At 39.5% G+C, this 23,066-nt stretch overlaps 1 protein-coding gene and 1 long non-coding RNA gene across 4 annotated transcripts in view; one reads left to right on the forward strand and one right to left on the reverse strand.

Moving 5' to 3' along the window:
• Positions 1-1,445: 1,445 nt before the first annotated feature.
• Positions 1,446-23,066, reverse strand: part of acacb (acetyl-CoA carboxylase beta) — a 41,187-nt gene continuing 19,566 nt past the window's right edge. For 2 of the 3 annotated variants that reach the window (XM_047380965.1, XM_047380967.1), the window contains 38 exons: positions 21,807-21,952; positions 21,567-21,717; positions 21,327-21,461; positions 21,058-21,204; positions 20,781-20,969; positions 20,602-20,702; positions 19,783-19,871; positions 19,567-19,691; positions 19,357-19,470; positions 19,146-19,259; positions 17,536-17,625; positions 17,322-17,440; positions 16,775-16,798; positions 15,545-15,685; positions 15,355-15,454; positions 15,160-15,267; positions 15,026-15,082; positions 13,796-13,837; positions 13,480-13,695; positions 13,212-13,367; positions 11,999-12,202; positions 11,738-11,893; positions 11,537-11,659; positions 11,192-11,461; positions 10,988-11,085; positions 9,758-9,878; positions 9,569-9,679; positions 9,097-9,240; positions 8,900-9,020; positions 8,720-8,816; positions 8,546-8,642; positions 8,317-8,452; positions 7,050-7,227; positions 6,843-6,955; positions 6,608-6,762; positions 4,753-4,923; positions 4,385-4,521; positions 1,446-2,066 (listed from right to left, as the gene is read on the reverse strand). In XM_047380965.1, the coding sequence (XP_047236921.1) occupies positions 1,934-2,066; positions 4,385-4,521; positions 4,753-4,923; positions 6,608-6,762; positions 6,843-6,955; positions 7,050-7,227; positions 8,317-8,452; positions 8,546-8,642; positions 8,720-8,816; positions 8,900-9,020; positions 9,097-9,240; positions 9,569-9,679; positions 9,758-9,878; positions 10,988-11,085; positions 11,192-11,461; positions 11,537-11,659; positions 11,738-11,893; positions 11,999-12,202; positions 13,212-13,367; positions 13,480-13,695; positions 13,796-13,837; positions 15,026-15,082; positions 15,160-15,267; positions 15,355-15,454; positions 15,545-15,685; positions 16,775-16,798; positions 17,322-17,440; positions 17,536-17,625; positions 19,146-19,259; positions 19,357-19,470; positions 19,567-19,691; positions 19,783-19,871; positions 20,602-20,702; positions 20,781-20,969; positions 21,058-21,204; positions 21,327-21,461; positions 21,567-21,717; positions 21,807-21,952 (4,929 nt within the window). In that variant the 3' untranslated portion in view covers positions 1,446-1,933. The remainder of the gene's footprint in view (positions 2,067-4,384; positions 4,522-4,752; positions 4,924-6,607; positions 6,763-6,842; positions 6,956-7,049; positions 7,228-8,316; positions 8,453-8,545; positions 8,643-8,719; positions 8,817-8,899; positions 9,021-9,096; positions 9,241-9,568; positions 9,680-9,757; positions 9,879-10,987; positions 11,086-11,191; positions 11,462-11,536; positions 11,660-11,737; positions 11,894-11,998; positions 12,203-13,211; positions 13,368-13,479; positions 13,696-13,795; positions 13,838-15,025; positions 15,083-15,159; positions 15,268-15,354; positions 15,455-15,544; positions 15,686-16,774; positions 16,799-17,321; positions 17,441-17,535; positions 17,626-19,145; positions 19,260-19,356; positions 19,471-19,566; positions 19,692-19,782; positions 19,872-20,601; positions 20,703-20,780; positions 20,970-21,057; positions 21,205-21,326; positions 21,462-21,566; positions 21,718-21,806; positions 21,953-23,066) is intronic. The other variant, XM_047380966.1, reaches the window with a different exon arrangement.
• Positions 2,078-4,678, forward strand: LOC124877620. Its single transcript, XR_007040572.1, has 2 exons — positions 2,078-4,011; positions 4,446-4,678. It is a non-coding gene; the product is annotated as an uncharacterized LOC124877620 (long non-coding RNA).

The following is a 23,066-nucleotide window of genomic DNA, read 5'->3' on the forward strand; positions in this document are numbered from 1 at the left end:
GCAGAAAAGTTCAATTTAGTCTCTCCAGCTGTTTGGGTCATATTTTTCAGTCCATTCAGTTTTCTCTATCATCTGTTATGTTTTCCCAACCATTATGTCACAGTATTTGCTGCGGAACAGTTAAATAAGGTCATGGACTTCTGGCTGATGGATTTAGTCTATTCACCATTTTTATTTCTCGCTGCGATTTTCTAGTCTAAGCTCAAGTATTCCTACGCTGCAAGGGGATAAGTTCGGTTCGGTTGTTAGGTGTATTAATCCACACAATTCATTACACCGGCCCCCAGCATCAGAACCTATTCGAAGTGCCTAGTTACATTTTTATTTTTCATGGAAATGTTCCCAACATCAGTGGGGAAATTCCTCTTCATCTGCATGAATCACTTCAAGGATGAGTGCCTTCAGCAACCTCCGCCACTATCAAGAAGGATTTGCTGAAAGACTTCATCTGATTAAGAGGTCATGTCCTTCTGTCTATGGAAACGATGAACACGGCAAACCGGTAAGCTGCAAATAACTGTAAAATGACAAGAAACTTTATTTATTGAATTTATTGTGTGTTTATATGACATCCTGGCCTTCTGCTTATGTTACTGCTATGTGCTGCTTTTAGCTCCTTGAGCACAGAACCATACTGCTTGTTTTGAATATTATTACATAAACAGTTTTGCATTGTTTTTGCTATTTTCTCTTGTTTTGGCGGTGCTAGATAATTATAAAACTACAAAAATGCCCAAACGGGTTAAAGTTCAGCACTTTTTGACTTCAAGGGGGGCAGGGTGTGAAGTGGCTCAATAGCATTTAAAGAAGCCGCACCAAAACGAGTTGCTCGCAGAAGCACCTCAGAACAGGGGTAAAAGAGGAGCCTTTTACAATAACAAAGAATTCAGACCAAAGCATTGCAGTTCCACTTTATATAAACCACAACTGAATGATTTAAGTGTGAAAAGGAAGGATTTAAAAGCATGATATGCCACCTTTAACATAATTAGCTCAAATCTACTACTAGTCAAGTCAGAAATTGTGGCAAAGTTGCAGCAATTTTGATATCAATCTGCTGGAGAGTTCTCATAGTTCATTTGGCTTTATCAAGGGTCCCTTGATCAATCCATTTTTTTTATTTTGTCGTAATTCACAAGAATTAATTACTCCAAATGAAGATGAGATACAATGTTCAGAAAATAATGATTAGTAATTAGATTGTTATTTCTATTTCTTCATAATTCATCAAAGGTTGTACTACTAAAAGTGGTAATGTGCCTGGATACGAAAGGGTTTGCTCACAGAATCAAAATAGGAGAGTAATGATATTTTTCTGTCAGTGCATAAATAACAAATTTGATTGGTTTTTCTATTTCTCTTATTTTTCAGACGTTTTATTAAAGAATCCAAAAGAGTGGTATCTGAGCTTATTTTTACTGATATTTAAAGACAAACACACATGCTCATGTCATAACTTTAATTAGAAACAATAACTGGGGACCAAAACAAAATTATTTTATTTCAAGAAGCCCCAATACATGGCACACAATCCAAGTAAAGCAAAATTGCATTGACTTGAGCTCCTAACATTTACCACTGATGTGCTTAATACAGCAAAGTGGGGTGTGCATTACAGTGTTAGGCTGTCGAGTGGAGAGGAAGGCTTACTGGACTGAACCGGTCAACATTTCTAAATTCCTAGTTTAAACATACAAGGCACTAATAAACCCGTAGATCATGACGAGCATAAAAATGAAACTTAACAGCACTGATTTTTCATCACTGTCTTTGCACATTTTAGTACTTCAGTGCTAAAATGATGTTCTATTAGCTTTATGTCCTGGATCTTTTAACACTAAAGCAACTCTGTGCTTGCACACTTCAACAGTGCAAGAGACTACAATAAAGTTTTTGTTCTTTTTAACCGCACAAGTTGATGAAGTCCCAGAGCTTAACTGGTGCTGGTGCTAGTGGTGTCCATCGTCGCGAGCAGATGCAACAACGAGGCCCTCTGGGAGGGAGAAATAGTCTGGGTCATGTGAATGATGCAATCCATGGCTGTGTCAGGGTTGGCCTGCACCAAGCTGCACAAATAAGCACAATTATAACAGTGAAATGAAAAGCAATGCAAAACAGAATTTTGTGTAGTCGAAATCAAAGTAAATTTCAGTTATTTTAAAACATCTGCCATATTCTTTCTATTCTATGTATAATTAAGGAAACAAAATAAATGCAATATTAGGCAAAAACTGTTTTTGAGGTTCTGACTGTTGGTTCGGATGCAAATGATGAATACCTTAATATAGGTAGTAATCAAAACAAACACTCATGTCTAAAATTAAAATTAAAATTAAAATTAAAAAAACATAACAAGCTAAAGGTGATATATCAGGGTCCATACGCTACCCTGAACCTTTATCTCTCAGAACTTAATCGCCCTGAACCTTTAACTTCCCGTTAGCTGTTTGCTATGTGCGTGACGTGACAACTGTCAGGATTTTGACTAAATTTTTCAGAGTTGCTACTGCTGGAGTCTTTACCAGTGTGTGGGAGAGAGGGAAAATTTAAAGTCTTGATTTTTAGCAATACAACTTTAACAAAGTGCTCTGTCACAGCAGCTTCACTCTGTAACACCTGTAAAGTCCCACCAAACACTGTGTGAGATGTAAATCTAACAAGTGGTAAATGTATTTCATGGATGGAGAATTACACATTCATTGCATTTATGACAGATGAACAGGAGATCTGATCTTGTGTTGCAGCCATAACCTCAGTCTTTCACATTGATAACACTCTGAAACAAAAATAAAATCCCTCCAAACTCTGTAAGCGGTAACATTGGCAAATGTTCAAAAAATTAAGCCAATGAGATTTTTCCCAAAAGAGCACCGCATAATAAAATAAAGAAAGAAAGGGCACTGATACTCTGATAAAAAAAATCTCATAGACCACTGTATAGTTTTTTTCATCTGAAAACAGAAAGAGTATGGCACAATGGCTGTCCACCTAAAGGTGACAGGCTGGGCATGGAGACCCTCAATCAGAGGAGTAGCCAAGAGGGCTATGTTTACTCTGGAGAAGCTGCAGAGATCCAGCTATCAGCTGTGTTCTCTATAAATCTGGCCTTTATGAAAGATTGGCCAGAAGAATGCTGTTGTTAAAAAAAGCCACAGGAAGACCTGCTTGCAGATTGCTACAAGCCATGTAGAGGACACAGCAAAAATGCTGAAGGAGATGAATGGCCAGATGAAATTAAAATTGACCTTTTTGTCTTACATTAAAAAAAAGCCATGTGTGCTGAAAACCTAGCACAATCATGACCTTGAACACACCATCCCCACAATGAATCGTGGTGGTGGCAGATGTTGTGGCGATGCTTTTCTGCAGCCGGTACAGGGATGTTGTTCAGAGTAGATGTGAAGACACACTGAGATAAGTACTTGGCAATCGAGGAAAAAAACCTGTCAGAAGAACACTTACAGCAAAAATTCACGGTAAATGTTGTTCTACAAAAAAATTACTTACGCCTGGTTCACATGGCAGGATTTTCAAGTTGTCGGCTGATTTTCAAAACTTGTGAGACTTCACATGTGACGATAAAAAACTGTCATGTGTATGGGGTGCCGAATGTAAAAATTGAGCAAAAAAAAAAAAAAAACTTGGCACGTTTCTGTTATTTAATGCACTTTCTTCACCTTTAATGAATTTTTCTTGCATTTATTGGAAAATGCTAAATATAAATCTTAAATCTAAATCTTATATCTTATACCTAAATCTAAATCAAAATCTTCAATCTAAATCTAAATCTCGAATATAAATCTTCAGAAGATATGCTAATTAACCACGCCCCTTCAACGTCTCAACTCGTGGCCACGCCCCCAGTAGGACCGTTGAATGAGAAGAACGGGGAGGTCAACAGCCAACATGGCGGTTTCGCTGCAAGCGGAGGAAATTAAACGGCCTGTAGTGGCAGTTGTGCAGGCTTCACTGCAGGGTACGCTCCCGCATCCACCACCCTCATCAATTCTGGTAAGTACAACAGTTTTTTCACTTAACTTCTGTACATAAGTGAGTTCAGGAGGAATCTGCTCTTAGACAGCCAGATATTCAGTGTACCGTGGGGTCGGTGCTTAACGTTGGTGCAATTGCATATGCGCCACACACAGACAAAAGCAAACGCTTGCGCCACACACAGACAAAAGCAAACGCTTCCGATAGATTGATCTATATTTAGATATAGTTTACAGATTTAAGATTTAAATTTAAGATGAAGATTTAAGATTTATATATAATGTTTTATATTTATATTTATACTTAAGATTTAGATATAAGACATAGGATATAGATTTAAATTTAAGTTATTGTAAGTTATCAGATATGTGAAATCTGGGCTTGTACATACCTGCGAATGTGCTTTAAAGCGTTTTCTCTTTTCAAATACTTGATATTTTCTCGAATGACAGAGCTGGTGCCATCCTCTATGGACAAGTGCTTCTCAAGCCACTCCACCACGGCTTGGTTGTTATCCCAAAGATAAGCCTGTAAAAGCAAATACACATCAGATCAGCTCAGTTTCATCAGGCAAATACAATTTATTACTAGATGTTTAAATGTGGTCCAACACTGGAACTGTTTAACAATTCAGTTAATAAAAGCAAGTACATGAGCTTAATAAAAAAAGACTGTTTTCTCCATAGGTTGTGTTTTTTTTTCTGCTGTGTGCATTTCTGTATGTGCAAAGGTGTTGCAGCATTGGGTGAACTCACACACCTTCACTGTTCCCTCCGTTTCAACGAACCATCTTCGCAGCATCGACTGCATGTGCCCATCACTGAGATCCTTGTTGGCCTCCATAATCTCACACTTGACTACCTGTTCCAACAGGAGCCGCCGCAGACGCCAGTAGAAGAAGGTTCGTGCCTGTTTCCAGTTTAAAATATCCTGTTAAAAAGCATAAAAGGTCAAATTAGTTTTACTACTCTCTAAATTTCCCATTGAACAGAACATACAGATCCTTCTCAAAATATTAGCATATTGTGATAAAGTTAATTATTTTCCATAATGTCATGATGAAAATTTAACATTCATATATTTTAGATTCATTGCACACTAACTGAAATATTTCAGGTCTTTTATTGTCTTAATATGGATGATTTTGGCATACAGCTCATGAAAACCCAAAATTCCTATCTCACAAAATTAGCATATTTCATCCGACCAATAAAAGAAAAGTGTTTTTAAGACAAAAAACGTCAACCTTCAAATAATCATGTACAGTTATGCACTCAATACTTGGTCGGGAATCCTTTGGCAGAAATGACTGCTTCAATGCGGCGTGGCATGGAGGCAATCAGCCTATGGCACTGCTGAGGTCTTATGGAGGCCCGGGATGCTTCGATAGCGGCCTTTAGCTCATCCAGAGTGTTGGGTCTTGAGTCTCTCAACGTTCTCTTCACAATATCCCACAGATTCTCTATGGGGTTCAGGTCAGGAGAGTTGGCAGGCCAATTGAGCACAGTGATACCATGGTCAGTAAACCATTTACCAGTGGTTTTGGCACTGTGAGCAGGTGCCAGGTCGTGCTGAAAAATGAAATCTTCATCTCCATAAAGCTTTTCAGCAGATGGAAGCATGAAGAGCTCCAAAATCTCCTGATAGCTAGCTGCATTTACCCTGCCCTTGATAAAACACAGTGGACCAACACCAGCAGCTGACACGGCACCCCAGACCATCACTGACTGTGGGTACTTGACACTGGACTTCTGGCATTTTGGCATTTCCTTCTTCCCAGTCTTCCTCCAGACTCTGGCACCTTGATTTCCGAATGACATGCAGAATTTGCTTTCATCCGAAAAAGTACTTTGGACCACTGAGCAACAGTCCAGTGCTGCTTCTCTGTAGCCCAGGTCAGGCGCTTCAGCCGCTGTTTCTGGTTCAAAAGTGGCTTGACCTGGGGAATGCGGCACCTGTAGCCCATTTCCTGCACACGCCTGTGCACGGTGGCTCTTGATGTTTCTACTCCAGACTCAGTCCACTGCTTCCGCAGGTCCCCCAAGGTCTGGAATCGGCCCTTCTCCACAATCTTCCTCAGGGTCCGGTCACCTCTTCTCGTTGTGCAGCGTTTTCTGCCACACTTTTTCCTTCCCACAGACTTCCCACTGAGGTGCCTTGATACTTCACTCTGGGAACAGCCTATTCATTCAGAAATTTCTTTCTGTGTCTTACCCTCTTGCTTGAGGGTGTCAATAGTGGCCTTCTGGACAGCAGTCAGGTCGGCAGTCTTACCCATGATTGGGGTTTTGAGTGATGAACCAGGCTGGGAGTTTTAAAGGCCTCAGGAATCTTTTGCAGGTGTTTAGAGTTAACTCGTTGATTCAGATGATTAGGTTCATAGCTCGTTTAGAGACCCTTTTAATGATATGCTAATTTTGTGAGATAGGAATTTTGGGTTTTCATGAGCTGTATGCCAAAATCATCCGTATTAAGACAATAAAAGACCTGAAATATTTCAGTTAGTGTGCAATTAATCTAAAATATATGAATGTTACATTTTCATCATTACATTATAGAAAATAATGAACTTTATCACAATATGCTAATATTTTGAGAAGGACCTGTAACTCACAGTGATGACTCCTTTCTCCTGCATCCTGCCTGGAGTGTCGTGCAGATCGACAAACTGTACCGCCACCTGGTGGTAGATGGGCAACAGGAATTCTTCCCTTGCTTTGAGTTTCTCCTCCAACTGCTTGATTTCTTTGTCAGACAGATCTAGTGAAGCTAAAATAACAAAAGAATGTCATAAACCTTGAAGTTCTGAACACTTGCACATTTTTGTAATTAGAATCAGAAGGCTTTACAGAGCTGCTCAACCAGACTGGCGTAGACCGAATCAAGTCTTCTCATTGCCTTTAGTAGGTCCTTCCTCCTGAATTTAATCTCCACTGTGCCCTCTGCCTCAAGCACGCCCCCTCTGAATCAAAGACGCATAACCATAAACGTGAGGAATATGCTTAGAATCTCAGATAGCAGTTGCTTCGATTAAAAGCACCAATTAGAAAATATACCTGCTCTGCCTGTCAGCATAGAGCTCCATACACAGCAGGTTGATGGTGGGATCTATTACCACCCAAGATCCTCCTCTTAACTCAGCATGTGGTGGGATGTACACCAACACGGGCTGGCGAAAACTGTGCAAGGCGTCCACAATGTAGGCCCCGAACTTCAGCACCTGGTCATACATATCTGAAACAGAACAAACAAAGTTACTCTAGATTTCCTGCACAGATTTGTACAGTCAAGACCACGAGTTTTTGCAATGTTACTTGTGGTTAACTTTTCTTAGAGACTAAAGAGTGCATGTGTGTAGGATGAAGAAAGGTTAACCTCAAGTGAGAACATATAAAGAGAGAAGGTCAGTCAATCATTTTCCCACTTATTCCATAGTGGGTCGCAGGGAAGCTGGTGCCTATCTCCAGCAGTCTACGGGCGAGAGGAGGGGTACACCCTGGACAGGTCGCCAGTCCATCGCAGGGCAACACACACAAACCAATAGGGCAATTTAGAGAGACCAATTAACCTAACAGGCATGTCTTTGGACTGTGGGAGGAACTGGAGTACCCGGGGAGAACCCATGCATGCACGGGGAGAACATGCAAACTCCATGCAGCCGGGAATCAAATCCAGGACCTTCTTGCTGCAAGGCAACAGGGCTATCAACTGCGCCACCATGCAGCCCAAGAGAGAAGGTTTCACAAATAAAAAAGTTAAGCCTTTTGACCACGCCCTATTCATACTGCAGTTGCCATCTTTACGTTTGGACAGCAAGAACTGTCTATGGTTCAGAAACTACCTCTCTGATTGACTATAAAGTTTTATTGAAGGAGATGTTCTGTCTTTGCTTATATCTCTTTTCAAAGGGTGTTCCCCAGGGATGAGTTCTTAGTCCACTTCTGTACACAATTGATATAAATAATATTTGTAATATTCGTTATACAAATGTACCTTTTATCTTCACGACTGTCTTTGGGTTAAACATCTTTTCTTCCAGAGAGCTTTACTCGACTAGGACTATAATAAAATAACTAAGTGGTTAAAACACAACTGCAGTGACAATGAGAAAGTGCATCACCAGAGCAGATTAAGCTATGGGAAAAATGCAACCCAGTTTCTCAAATGGCATTTTTCATCCACACAGTAAAACTGAGAAACATAAACATTTAGACTTCACTATTTTATGTAAAACCTGCAGCTTTAGTTCAACTAAAATGTGTTGGAACCAGAATAAAATGCAAAACTCTTGAACTTTGATTATGCACTTGAAAAGACGGGCACCTTTCATTCCCCCAGAGAAGCCCCTCCAGTTGGCAAACACCATGAGAGGCAGATGCTCACGGTTAAAGTCACATATTGCCTGAGCTGTTTTGAAAGCAGAATCTGGAAACCAAACCTGGCCAGCCTGCTGCAGAACCTGATGAGATCACAAAGAAAAATCATTCATTTAAATTTTGTTATTTAGAAATGCAGCTCATTAAAATGAAAACATGCAGAAGTATTGACTTACTTTAGATTCTGAATCCAGGTTTGCAGGATCTGCGGGGATGGTGAGCTCAACTGTACGTGTTTCAACAGCAATTACACCAAGGGGAATTCCTCCCAGCCTAAATTAATGCATAAAATATATTCATATTATTAATAAATTTAGTTGGCACACAAGGACTATCTTGTACCATTTTACCTTGCTCTTCCTACGACCACAGTTTGAGCCCAGGACCCCATGATCTCCATAAAAGAGCCGTGGTCAAAGAATCCACTCTGCCACACACCTCTTGACACTAACAATTTACGTGAGAGAAATGAAATGATTGAGCTTAATATCCACATTAGTTAATAACACTGTTTAAAGGGCATAACTCACTGGGGTGAGGCCTGCCAGCCAGCATCCAACGTGGGTCGTAAGGGGCTTTTGTGGGAACAAACTCTATCTCTCTGTCTACTGGGTCTGTAGTTGCTATAACAGGCACAGGGGAGTGGTTGTTCTGTGAGGACACAAAGAAACTTCAGTAAATTACCTGACCATCATAACTGTGTTTAGATTTAAACATTCAGCAGAACCTTTGGCATGTATGAAAGCCACTGCAGGATGGTGAAGACACCCTCAAAGTCATCAGGAACCGTTGTATGTGTGACCCCGTTGTTGTGCATGATCTGAATTCCTCCCAGCTGGTTGTTGGACGTATAGACTTCTCTGCCTAGAACCTGGGCAAAAACAAGGACTTACACAATTGTGACTAATGGAAGAAAATAAAACAATTTCTTCCCCTTAAACAAAACATCATTATTATTACAATTATTATTGTGTCCATAAATTAGGTAATGGATTACAATTTACACCATTTATTATTTTGGTATGTATCTACAGTTACAGAATTGTTATATTGTTGTTATATCTTCACCATTGCATCTCAACAGAGATGTATACAAATCAAATTATTGCCAACAAGCACACTATAAATATTAATCTATATATTTACTTAATCTATTTTCTATTAAGCTGATAAAAAAAGACAACAATCAGACAACAAACCTTGTTAAGCGCACCAGCTCCGGTCAGGATGATGTGGGAGTTCTCCACCTGGATCACTCGCTGTCCCAAACGGACCAGATAGGCTCCGATTCCAATAGCACGACACGTCACCTGTGAACAGACCCGGAGGGAAATCAGGAAGACTTGGCACTTTCTTGCCTCTAATAGGAATCAGACGCACGTTCTCACCATACTGATTGTGATAATCTCTTCATAGGCCTGAGAAGATTCCCCTGCGATGGTTCCTGAACCTCGCAGGTTTTCAACACCAAGACCTTCATCGTTCCCAATGATGTCAGTGATAATATATCTGTAATGAGCAAGCAAAATTAATGGAGGATCATAATTAACCTAAAAATTTACTGTAAACGGTCAAAGTTTATAACTTATTTCAGTTCTTTTAATTTTTGAGTTAGTTACATGTCTGTGCGTCATCCCGGCTCCACAATAAGCAGCATTATTACATGTTTTCAATTTTGAATCAACAGACCTTTCCAGACTAAAAAGGTACATTTCTTCATCTTCGACCATTCTAACAACATCTGTTTAAGGGAAGTTTGTGTATTTTCTTAAACCGTTTCGGGTTTACTATCAGCGCTCTCTATCCAGTAGATCCCCAAGTTGGAGTCAGGACTCAAAAGATTTGGGGATTTAAGGTCCAGATTAAGCTAAATAACAAAAATCATAACATTGAAAGAATAGTTATGCTATAAATGTTATAACACATGCTACAGCACTTAAAAATAGATAAATATATATTGGTTCTCTTTGTTCTGTTTGCGCTACTGACATCTTGACCTTGTTTTGTTGAACTAACAATGAGATATTTCCTGATCTTGGAATAAAATTATCTTAAACTGTTTGCTGACTGATCAAATTGGGTGAAACACAAGACCTACTCAACTTGTTATCTATAAAAAGTTTGTTTCTTAAAATGATATAATTAACTGATCAATATCACATCAGAACATCTCTTGTTTCAGCACTTCTATTTTAAATAATTACTTGGAGACCCTGTTTACACCAACCCTGATATTTTGCCAAAATTGATAAATATTTTGCACTTTCTGTCAATGAGAAGACAGTTTTGGCAAAATTTTTAAAAACTCTATGGCGACCTGTGAACGTCATAATCCGGAGATCCGTAGATTATTATGAAGCCAAGACATGGAGGTCTATCTTGGCATAAGCCCACTCTGGCTTTCTGTGCTAAAGAAGCATAACAGTGAAGATGTTTTTTTTGTTTCCATACTTTCCGGATTTCAAAAATGCTAAAACCAAATTACATAATTTTCCAGGGTTTTAGGAACCCTGCAGGAATCTGGATTACTTAAGAAAGCTGAAATACAAATGAAATATGTGGATATTTACAAAGGTGATGTTGCCCTTTCATTGGAAGGTAAAGCAAGTATATTTTACCTGGATTCTCCTCCTTCCTCTACATGCTGACAGTGAACAGAGTTGGTGGAGCTGATCCGGGTGTAGTCCTGCGGTGTCAGGTAAAGGTATTTAAAACCCTGCAGGAAGAAATATAAGAAAGACATTGCAAAACTTTTACCACACAAAGTCTCATCTGCTGCCATAAATACCAAAAGGGAAACAAAAATGTGTTGCGGTAGTGACCTTGTAGGGATCAGCAGGGTCTATCCAGGCCACCTGGAACATATGTTTAACCTCTTCGGCAAGCCCGATACGAGCTCCGCTGTTGGCTGCGATGTAAATGCGAGGGATTCCCTCAGCCCGAGCTACCTCAGACGCCCGGAGGAACAGCTCGTCCTCCTGAGGACCAAACGACCCAATCATGTGAGTGATGTCATTACAGATGACAATAATATCTCTGCCCTCTGGGTACTCTGGGGTCTTCATCTTCATCTTAAAGGCCACCATTCCCACCTGAGAAGAAAGGTAAACATGAATGTTAGACAGAGCACTGCTGTTGATTTGAATGTTCCCTTTAAAATGTCCTACGTCATTATCTGCCGGCAGCCGGTTCATCTGAACAAGTCGACCTTCTGAGTCAAGAACAAGCTCAGTGCACATCAACGCATCTTTAGGACATTTGTCTCCTGGAACCCACAGCTTGAATAATGCCTGAAATAATTTATGGAGAGCAAAACATTTGCAAGACTTCACAGCAGAAATAAATGCAGCTCAGTGAGTTAGCAGTACCTGTCTGAACATCTCAGGGACATCATACACATAGGTAGTGCCCAGGGTTTGAGCTTGGAAGCGCTTTGCTTGCAGGAGGTCTTTGGTCACATAAGGAGTGTTGATCAGCATACCATGCAACGGACCCTGCTTGTCTCCATAAGACTGAAACATGATCTGCACAAGCAAAATTGAAGGGATAAATGTTTTCAAGTACAAAGCCACAAAACACAGAATAAGGTCTCTAATACACTCACAAAATGCTCAGCCCACTGTCCTCACCTGTCGAGAGCTTGGGTCAGTGACTTCTTTATACAGACTGATGTCCAAATAATAGCCCGATTCATTAGTGAGGAACAGACGGATAGGAATGGCACTGCCAGTTGGTGTCAGGCGAATGTTGATCTTTAGCTCGGCCTGCAGGACCCGTAGTTTCCAAAGACGACTACCATAGCGCATCACCATGGAGCGAACTGATTCCTCTATCTTATGGACAAAAGCACAAACCAATTGACATTAAATTAAAATATTTTGACATAATACAATGAGAAAAAAGAAAGATATACAAACATACACTACCTAGCAACGGTAAGCGCATTCCTTGAACTTTTCCACATTTTGTCTTGTTACAACCTAAAACTTCAATGGATTTTAGTGGGATTTTAATGATAAACCAACACTGAGTAGAATACAATTGTGACGAAGAAGGAAATGGCGATACGAGGCAACTGGCTCAGTGGGGAGAGTAGTCATCTTGCAATCAAAAATCCCTGGGCAAGGCACTTAACCTCAAGTTGCCAACCAATCTGCCAATAGGTGTATTAATGTGTGCGTGAGTTTGATTGGGGTAACTGCGGCTCTGATGTAAAGTGCCCTGAGTGGTTGCTATGACTGGAAAAGAGCTATACAAGTTCCATCCATTTAGCATATTACTGAAAATGTTTTACAAACAAATATCTGGAATGTTCAGTGTGTACTGATATCTCTTTACATCTTTACTATGATATGCACAAATAAGGTTTTGTCCAACCAACTGCCTTCAGAAGTCAGATAATTAGTAAATAGTGTAACACTATGTTAAATTTAATCTCAGTCAAAATCCAGCTGTTCTCTGAAGGTCTCAAAGGTTTGGTAGAGATCATTAGTGAGCGCCCAAGAGGCTCTCTGCCACTCTGGAGGAGCTGTAGTGATCCAGCCAATAGTTATGCACAGCACAGATCAAAGAAGAGGGTTTTCTGATTAGATGAGACTAAAATTTAACATTTTTGCCGGTATGCACTACTTTGCGTTGGTCTATCACACAAAATCCTAACTAAATGGTTTGAAGGATGTGGTTGTAACATGACAAAATGAGAAAAAGTTAAAAGCTATTCATGCTTTTGTAAAGCACAGTATAATGGATGCATGGATAACCTAATACTAGCCACTGCTGTTTCTGCAAACCTCAGCAATTTACAGTAAGTCTTAATTGTAGAAGAAATTACTGCAAACTGACTTTAGATGGATCCATGATGACAGTAGGGACAAAGTTAAGGAAGATGTGATTGCAGTCTGTGCGAACACTGGTATTACTGAAGGCAACCTCCAACTCATCCATGGCCTCCAGCAGGAGGCGCTCTCCTTCATTTTGCAGGTACTCAAATGACGCTTCCTGATTACAAAGAAAGAATGTGAAATGAAACCGTATCTCAATACAAATTAGATTTATTTTGCCTTTAACGAAAACATCCTATTACAGCATGTTTCTTTGATCTTCTCCTTACTTTTGTAATGAGATCAGAGTGGCGCATAATTGCCCGTATAAAGAAGCGGTAGTCCGTTACTTCAGCACCCTCTTGGACTCGAGCCGCTCCGAGATACAGGTGCATTTTCTTGTTGGCACAGGGGACTGCTGTCAGGTCAAAGTTCCTCATTCGGTTCAGCTCCAGCTGAAACGCTAGAGCTGGCTCCAGATTTCTGTAAATTCGGTCTTCCTGGAACTGAAAAAAGCCATCAAAATGGAAGGGGAGGAGGACAAATCAAGTATTTGGACATCCACACACTGGCTTGTACAGCACAGTTAGATTAAGGAAAACTCACCTCATCTCGAGCCCTGAATGTGAAGAACTTTGGAAATTCTCTCTGAATCAAACAGAAGAAAGATGAAAATTAGACAATAAAGATGTTCTTAAAACTATAAGAAATGCAGTAAGATGCTGCTCGACTGTAGTTGTTAAAAGAAGTCCTTGTTCTTAACTTGTTAAATAAGTATAATATGAGAAGCTGTTAACCAGTTAGCAGCAACTGTACTAACAAAATAAAATGCCTGCATATTAAACATTTCACTAAATATTAGATTACAATTTGTTACTTCAGTGATTAAACTTGGAACAGGTCTGGATCCATCTGTGGTTCTAACTGTTTATATACTGTTATCATCTTTAGAAGCAGCCAGAGATTCACATCAAACTGTGTTTAAGCTTTTTTAAATAATTTAGTCAAGTTAAAATTGGTACTTAATGTCAAAATGACTTGATATATGTTTTTTACACTCCTGCGTATTAATTACAAACCTTACATTAGACCACACTTAACTGGAGACAGTTATGTTTTTATGTATCTTGGCATCTATAGTTTGATGATAACCTTTAAAGCCCATATTGATCGTCGTACGGAAATGTTTATTTTCTGCTCAAATATTGCTCCAGTGTGTAGAATTAGTTTACAAAATCATCCACAACTGCAGTTTTTCTAACATTTGTTAATTACATGTGTAATAAACTGCAAAAAATTATTTGGATTCATTTCCCTCAGTCATTTTAAACTTTTGCAAACACCTTTGACATAAACGTACATGCATTTAATTAAGTGTATAGGATAGTCATCATCTTGGCTTTCTTTTTGTCTCGTTTATTTGTTTTGTGTTATAGTTTACTGTTGTGTTTATTTTTAGCCTTTTGTTTTTAGGTTTATACATTTATGTATGAAATGTTTTTCTCTCATCTTAACTAGGACTTCCAGGATGTTCTGGTTAAATTAAATAAAGAAAGAGAAGTAAGTAAGTGGCAGTAATGGCATTAATTCAAAATATATGTCATTTGTTTCAGTAATTTTGGGTTATATTTGTCATTTAAAGCAAAAGAACAACACACTTTTGTTAAATAATCACAAAACAGCACAACAATGGTTGGAGCATACTGTATTATGTGTTTTGAACTCATTAGGATTTGTAAAATATTATAAAAACAACTGAACAATCAAAATATATTGCAAAAAAGGTTCAGATTTTACTGCAACAAAAGTATCACAAAGAGATGTTTTCAGTTTTACCTTCTGAGTAATCAAAAAGGTCATTCTCCTGATCCCATACTCAAAAAGAATGGCTTTCTGTAGATATATATGGATAAAAAATGTTAGTATTAAATTAAAAAAATGATAGTCTTATTACAGACATGGCTGCTGACCTTTGACTGAGCGAAGGCGGTGAAGGCTGTGACCAAGGCGTCGTCGTCCTCTGTGTCAGCTGTTTTTATCGACACGTTAATGATGTGGATGGGGTTCTCCCTGTTGTTCTGTAAAGAGCAGAAGAGAAGCTGCTGGCTGCAGAAACAGATCAACATCTTACTTCACATTAAACCCTTACAGAACAATAGACCCACCTTCATGTTCTCCTCCTCATAGAAACTTGAGCAGGACTCTAAGAACGAGCCGCTCTCCAAGAGCGGTTCAGCGAAACTCGACAGAACTTCATCAAAATTCCTGAAAACATCGCCAAAAGGAAATTGCTCATATTCATATCTATTTGGACTGTAAATGCTGAACAGGAGGTATCATAAAGAGAACAGTGACCTTTTGAAGTCATCAAAGCACTGGAAAGCTACCATAGCTCCCATTCGTTGGCAAGGTGGAGACAAGGCTCCGTCCATTAAGAGCTCACTGCCCTGCCGCTTCACTTTAAACTGGCCTGACCCACCTGCTGCCACAGGAAGCCTGAACAGGAGACAGAACCGCTGAATGTGCAGAGATTCATACAGAGAGCAAATAGCAAGCCCAGATGTTGTCTTCTGTTTGACAAAGAATAGGACGCATAACAGATTCACATACATGAGATGCGGCAAAGTCAAGGTTGTACAAGTCTGAAGTCTTAAGTACGAAGTCCCTATTCAAGTGCAGTACGAGTCTAAATTTACAGCTTTCACTATGCCTAACACAAACAAAACACATACAAAAGTATTCATACCCCTTGAACTTTTTTAAATTAGAAATCTGAAAAATGTGTCGATACTTCACAGAAACACATTCTGCTGACTTTTTAACTGGTACATCGATGCTCTTTGAAGATATGTTTGGAAATATTCCCTGTTATTCTTTAACCTGCAACTGACTTTTGTTGGACCTGATTTCATGAGTCAGTTGTGAAAAGCTATGGCACATGAACTTACTTTCATATGGAAAGAACAATAAGGAGATTTTAATTGTTGTATAAGCTTTAAAATATAAAAAAATCACAATCTTTTCAACTATTCCCTTACAATGTAAGTCACAAAATCCTCACTTCAGCACCTAAATGTTGGACCAATTAAAATCTCCCATTAATCTACTAAACTCACTTGTCTGTGAAAATTGTTCAAGTCCAGGTTTAAACACTGAAGTCTGACTCTAATTCAAGTCCTTACTAAGCAGTCGATTCATGTGCCAAAATAAAAGAAATTATGAACTGCCGTTACCCAGAATAGATTGTATGATACATGATTGAAGTTTTTTTTGTTAATATCGAATTCAGGAGGTTACAACATTTAGCAGCAATCACTGAAATCTTAGGCTTGAAGGTTTTTTTTTTTAAAGGACTATGAAACAAATAAAAGTTGGACTATTGCTCTGAAATGCTTTACACAAAGAAAGAGAGAAGTGATGATAGGACAACTGGCGAAGCTCAGCTTGGAACGTGATTAAGGTTTGTTAGAAGAATCCTACGTGGATGGCAAGTAAGAAGCGACATGGTGCATCCAGCATGCATTGCTGTGAGACATACAGAGACGATGGAGTGCTTTTGGCTGGCTGGGAGGAGCTTTACTCTACCTGTTCAGAGTAGGGCTGCTCCCTCTGAAACAAGATGATTGATATATGAATATTAGCAGAGGGTGATGAAGGGGAACAAGGTAACTAGGTGCAGAATGATTAGATCCTAGCATTCACTACACATCTGTGCACATTAGTATTACTGAGTGGGAAGAAAACTATCTGCATTCCAAGTTAGCCACAAGCAGCTACAGCAACAGCTCACACACTTGTCTCCAGCTTCACTACTGAGTAGAGCTCAACTATTCAGCACTTTATTCTGATATATTTAGGACAAATATAAAGAAGGATATGGAGGGCAAAAGGACACAATATAACATTTTTAAGCCTGGATTTCTTTACAAACTGCTACACTTTGAGGATTCTTACACTGAAAATATTTTTTCATCAAGCCTACTCAACATCAGGAAAAGGTTTCAGCAGAGAAACAGCTTTACAGCCTCTGATGCCATGATAAGGTACTTTATTAGTTTTTTGTGTGGAAGCAGGAGGCAAACAATAGTAACTCAAGGTCCAAACAGGTTGTTATCAAAGGGAGCCCCATCACCTGTTTGGATGTGATGATGGCAACATGAACTGGAAGTCCACAGCGCATGTTCCATCCAGCAGCTGATGATGCTGGATGCTATTCAGCTCATAGGCAATATAAGCCCTGCGTACGTACACCTGGAAGCGAAGAAAACACCAGTGCCAGTCAAACATTCAAAACTAAAAAACCAAAAAGAAGAAGAATCACTTAGTTTGACTTCGGTTCAACTTACCTCCAAGGCAGCCATGCATACTACTTGATTGGAGTGATAGAAGAAGTTAGGCAAGACGTCAAAAATTGAGGTTTCAGAGAGAATAAGTTTCTGTAACAAATATATGATAAAACTTTAGCTGATTTTTAGTTTGCAGCAAAGAGACTGTTACAGACATATGTCTCTACACAAGGTTGTCAGTCTTACCAGGTGTGGTTGGTCTCAATGAGAAGAAATGAAACACATTTTAGGAAATATCAAGTCCTGTCACGTCTATGACATATGTGAGTTGCTTATGATGCCTCGTTTCTGAATAGTTCCTTTGTATTGGGATGAAATATATAAAATATACAGTGTTGTAGTACGTCACAGCAAAGGAAGCTACATATACTTTGCGGTTGGCCATCTTGGGTTGAAAGTTCAATGTTTTACACACACTCTCCCAGTGCCTCCAAGTGGTCACATAATTATTAGCTGAACTGATCAGAAAATAGGATAGACTGCTTTCCTGTGGGAGCCACATTAAGCATTCAGTAAGCCAAGGTGAGTGAATCAACAGTGCAGAAAGACAAATGGTCTGCAAAGTTAACCTCGAAATAAAACAACATTGTTTTTTGGTCATTGCTGCTACATTAGAGTATTATCTAAATTATGAATCAGTGAGGCCTATCTCTGGTATACAGTTGCTGTAAGCTCATACTCCTGACAGATTTACATTTAAAGTAATATTTTACTGGGGCTAACCCGTGGGTTGCCGGTTCAATTCAATTACTGATGTTGGTCGGAGGGTTAGGTGGTGCCAATTATATGGCAGCCTCACTTCTGTAAGTGCGCCAGGGCAGCTGTGGCTACATTGTGGCTCAACACTGTCAGTGTGTGAATGGGTGGATTACTGGCTGTAGTGTAAAGCGCAATGGAGTCCTCAGACTTGATACATCACTATACAAGTGCTGGCCATTTACCATTTACGTTTTAATTTGAGCAGGATGATTCTTCTGATTTGAAATAAAACGTGTGTTCTGAATTGGCCCAGGCAGAATCCAATGATTAGGGTGGTTGGCAAAGTGTTTGATTGCTGTAATGCCAGAAAGGATTTTCCATTGATTACTGAAGAAAAATATTTTCAAAATGCCAAAATAAGCCAAAATAATTGTATGAAATAACTATGTATAAATCTGCCAGAAGTACAATTCCAAGAAAGATGGGATGTTGTGTAAAATGTAAATAAAAACAGAACACAGCCAAAACATACACTACAAAGTCAAGATATTAGATGTTCAAACTGATAAACTTTGTTTTTTTTGCAAATATTCACTTATTTTGAATTTGATGCTTGCAGAACATTCCAAAAATGCTGGAACAGGGGCTTGTTTACCACTGTGTTACATCACTTTTCCTTTTAACAACCCTGAATAAGCATTTGCAAACTAAGGGCACCAATATCTCTAAGTTGTAAAGCTCATGTCACAATCGTTTCTGACTTGTCCAAAAATCTGTGGAAGCATGGCTTAGTTGGAAATTATATTACCTAAGGTACAGTCTCAAATGCATTGTTGTTTACATAAAGCAGCAAGACCTCATACATCACTGAAAAGCAAGCCAGATATACAATAAAATTATGGGGGTGTCACCTTCAAATTTTCCGGGCAAAACTGATGGCCGTACATATCAATAGCTGACAGAAAGATGGACTCCACCTGGTTGTGTCTCAGTTCATAGGATGGCATATGCGATGCAATCAAGACCTAAGAGTTGATAATGTTACTTTAGCTATTTTGTTAGGATGCTTGGATCATGTACAAAATAAGAAGCATATTTTAGACTGAGCTGCAGGAGGCTTACTTGTCTGGCTCTCAAGGTAACCCTTGAGTTTTCCATCTTGCTCAGCTGTGTGAGTTCATTCAGAATAACCATGAGCTCATCTGCAAGGGTGGGATCACGTCCACACAGCTGGTCCTATGCAAAGACACAAATGCACACTACATCAATATTTCTTATTGCAACAAAGAGTAACAAGAGGAGTCCATCTGTGGAGGAGGAAAAGAGCCTTACAATGAGCATCGTTACCAGGATGTTCTTCTTGGACACCTGAGCGTGAGAGAAGATGTAGTCAAGCACGGGACTCATGTCAGGTTTGTGCTGCTCTCTCAGGTTGATCACACACTTATCATAGTGAGCTGTAGGAGAGAAACATGGTACAGTGTGTGTATTTCAGCTAAAACTAAACTACATATGGAACTTAGAAAACATCTGGTTAGAAAATGTTACCTTGCTGAAACTGCATCTCTACCTGCAGGTAGCGCTTCAGCAAATCAAGAACCACAGATTTCATGTACCCACGGATTCCACTGCGATATCTGAACAGAGGCAACAGATATAACACTGTTGTCATACTGTAAGTCTTGCGCCATTAAAATGTTTCAAAACATCCAAAGCCCCCTTTCAGTTTAAGTGTAATCTGACAACTCATCATCCACCATCTGGTTACAGTCCACCCCTGATAGCGTTAGACTAGCAGCAGCAGCAGCAGGACAAGTGTTTATTAAAAACTGTCGCTGTGTGTACAGTTAGAAATACCCTTCGAAGTGTGGTGCTGTAAATGATATGCTGTCAGTATATTATAGTGACCTTTTAACCAAGTTAGCTTCTATATGGTCAAGCACAAAGCTAGCACAGAGTAACTCTGACTCTGTCAAGAGTGACACAATTGCAGTGCTAATGTAAACCATGTAAAAGTGATAAAATTGGCTATTTAACTTCAAATTTCAAGTTTTCAAGCATATAAGTTGGATTGATTTTAATCATGTTTATGAGGGATGGGATTTGTATCGGTAGCAGAGCCAAAACAAAATTTCCAATCCTCATAACTTTAATTATTACTAATAATTAAAAAGAGAATTAAATAAAAAATTTCAAAGCCACTGTAGTCATCATTGTGTTACACAACCTACTATGAACATATGCAGAAATGATCTAAAATGGTAAATTAAAATGAGATATCTGCAGACAGGCCCAGGCCAGTAATTAAATAAAAATCTGTAAATTAACAGTAGGTTTTCAATATCGTACAAAACATTAACAACTAACCTCTGCACCAGTTGAACAATACTTTGAGTGTTCATGAAGAAAATCTCCCGGTCAGCCTTTCTCTGCAATGTGGCTGCATGGCTGTCTAAAACGTTAGCAATCTGAAATCAAACACGCAATAAATATTAAGAAAAAAAGCTGTTCTTAAGTCAGCATGTTGCCATTGGACAGGTGTTTACCGTTTGACTGGGGAACTGGCAGAGGACAGAGGTGATGTTGCTTGCATACTGAGCCATGACCTTACGGATGTCCTTCTCAACAGTAGCTGGAATACGACTGGCCACGCTGGTCATGATCTCCTGAAGTTCCAGCAGTGGAAGCGAAGGGTCCCTCAGAGTCTTCATCAGGGTTGCGACCCATTCTTTCAGCTGTACAAAGGAACATGGAAATGTTCAATAAAAGTTAATGTGATCGTATCATATAGGTATGTTTGAGAGCAGAGAGGTAAATACATACCTTGGTGCTAAAGTAAGGCTCTTCGAGGCAGTAGCCGTCCATCACTCTGACCAGATTTTCTAGCACATTGTGGAACACTTGATGAAGCTTCTCCCCGACCATGGGCAGTGGCTGCTGTGGCGGTAGTGTAGCTGTGTTGAGTTCCACCTATAGCAGAGGCCAAAATGAGAAACAGCCTTAAACAATAGCATCAAACTCACAAAATACTTGTGATTAGATAATTAGGGTAAAAATATTTGTTTCAGGAACTGACTGTTGCAGTTATCTACCCTGTGTATAGTGCTGGAGTCGTCCAGATCCATACGTGCTGTGACACAACCAGGCTCCAGTACAGCCCCTGGCCTTTTGACAAAGTGTATGCAACCAGACTGCTGCACGGTCAGAGTCATTACCATCTTCATCACCTGGACACAAAGCACAATCAAAACTATAATAAAAAGCTATAAAAAACTATAAACTAATTATAATTAAAAACAAGATACTGCTCCTTTTCTCAGGGTTTGTCAAACCTCAATCTCTGCATAAGGTTCTCCTGCAACAATATGCCCTCCATCCTCCACTGTGTACTGCAGCAGTTTACCAGCAGAGGGTGACCTCAGCACTGTGGGATCCCTCTCCTTCTCAAACACACAAGTCTTGTTGCCAACAGTGATGCGGTAGCTACAAGGATGAAATATTGTGGGAAATGAGCAAAGATGAAGTGAGGTAGGAAGATGAGTACTGTGGATTTCCCACAGTGAAAGTCTTGCCTGTTTACTTCCTCCTTCATGTATGTAGTGTGGCTGTTGCCATTGTAACACAGCAGGAGACCCCCGTCATTCAACCTGTGAACGTCAATTTCAATGTCCGAGCCGTTCATAATGATGACGTAAGTTGTCTGGGATTGGCGTGCCACCTGAAGCCAGCAGAGATGGTAGTTAGTAAAATATAAACTCTTTCCAGTCCGTGAATATTTGTTTGTCAATTTACAACAAACAAACCTCAAGGTATTTTATTTGGGATTTTCTTTGCAATAGACCAACATCAACACAAAGTAGTGCATACTTTTGAAGTAGAAGGAGTCTCCTATTTAGTTAAGAGTCCACCTTTGAGTAATTTAATTTCAGTAGTTTAATCCTAGTGAGCCAACAGCATCTTGAAGCGTCAAAGAAAATGTTGAAAGGTTTAAAGGAGGATTAGATTATTAAACAGTATTTTAAAAAAATCATCCACAAATGGAAAGATTATGGCACAACTACAATCTGAGCTAGACATAGGAATAAACTGCACATAAACTGAAAGGCCGGGCAAAACGAGCTAAATTTACAGGCAGTAAAGGTAACTCTGGAGGAGCTGCAGAGATCCAGAGCTCCGGTGGGAGAAGGTGTTTACAGGACAACTCTTAGTTGGGCACATGTGACCTTTATGAAAAAGAAGAAAGCCACAAGAAACCCCCTTAGTTTCCAAAACAGAGTGACACTAAAAGTACCAGTAATATTATTTAGATCTAGTTTTCTTGTTCTTAGAGTAGAAGCTATATGCTTTTTTTTTAACATACAGTCCCTTGCAATATTATTCGGCCCCTTTACTTTCAGTGCAGCAAACTCACTCCAGAAGTTCAGTGAGGATCTCTGAATGATCCAATGTTGAACTAAATGACTGATGATGATAAATAGAATCCACCTGTGTGCAATCAAGTCTTCGTATAAATGCACCTGCTCTGTGATAGTCTCAGGGTTCTGTTCAAAGCGCAGAGAGCATCATGAAGACCGAGGAACACACCAGGTAGGTCCGAGATACTGTTGTGGAGAAGTTTAAAGCCGGATTTGGATACAAAAAGATTTCCCAAGCTTTAAACATCTCAAGGAGCACTGTGCAAGCAATCATATTGAAATGGAAGGAGTATCAGACCACTGCAAATCTACCAAGACCCGGCCGTCCCTCTAAACTTTCATCTTGAAAAAGGAGAAGACTGATCAGAGATGCAGCCAAGAGGCCCATGATCACTCTGGATGAACTGCAGAGATCTA

This window comes from Girardinichthys multiradiatus, chromosome 12, assembly GCF_021462225.1.
Source record: "Girardinichthys multiradiatus isolate DD_20200921_A chromosome 12, DD_fGirMul_XY1, whole genome shotgun sequence".
Classification (NCBI taxonomy): domain Eukaryota; kingdom Metazoa; phylum Chordata; class Actinopteri; order Cyprinodontiformes; family Goodeidae; genus Girardinichthys; species Girardinichthys multiradiatus.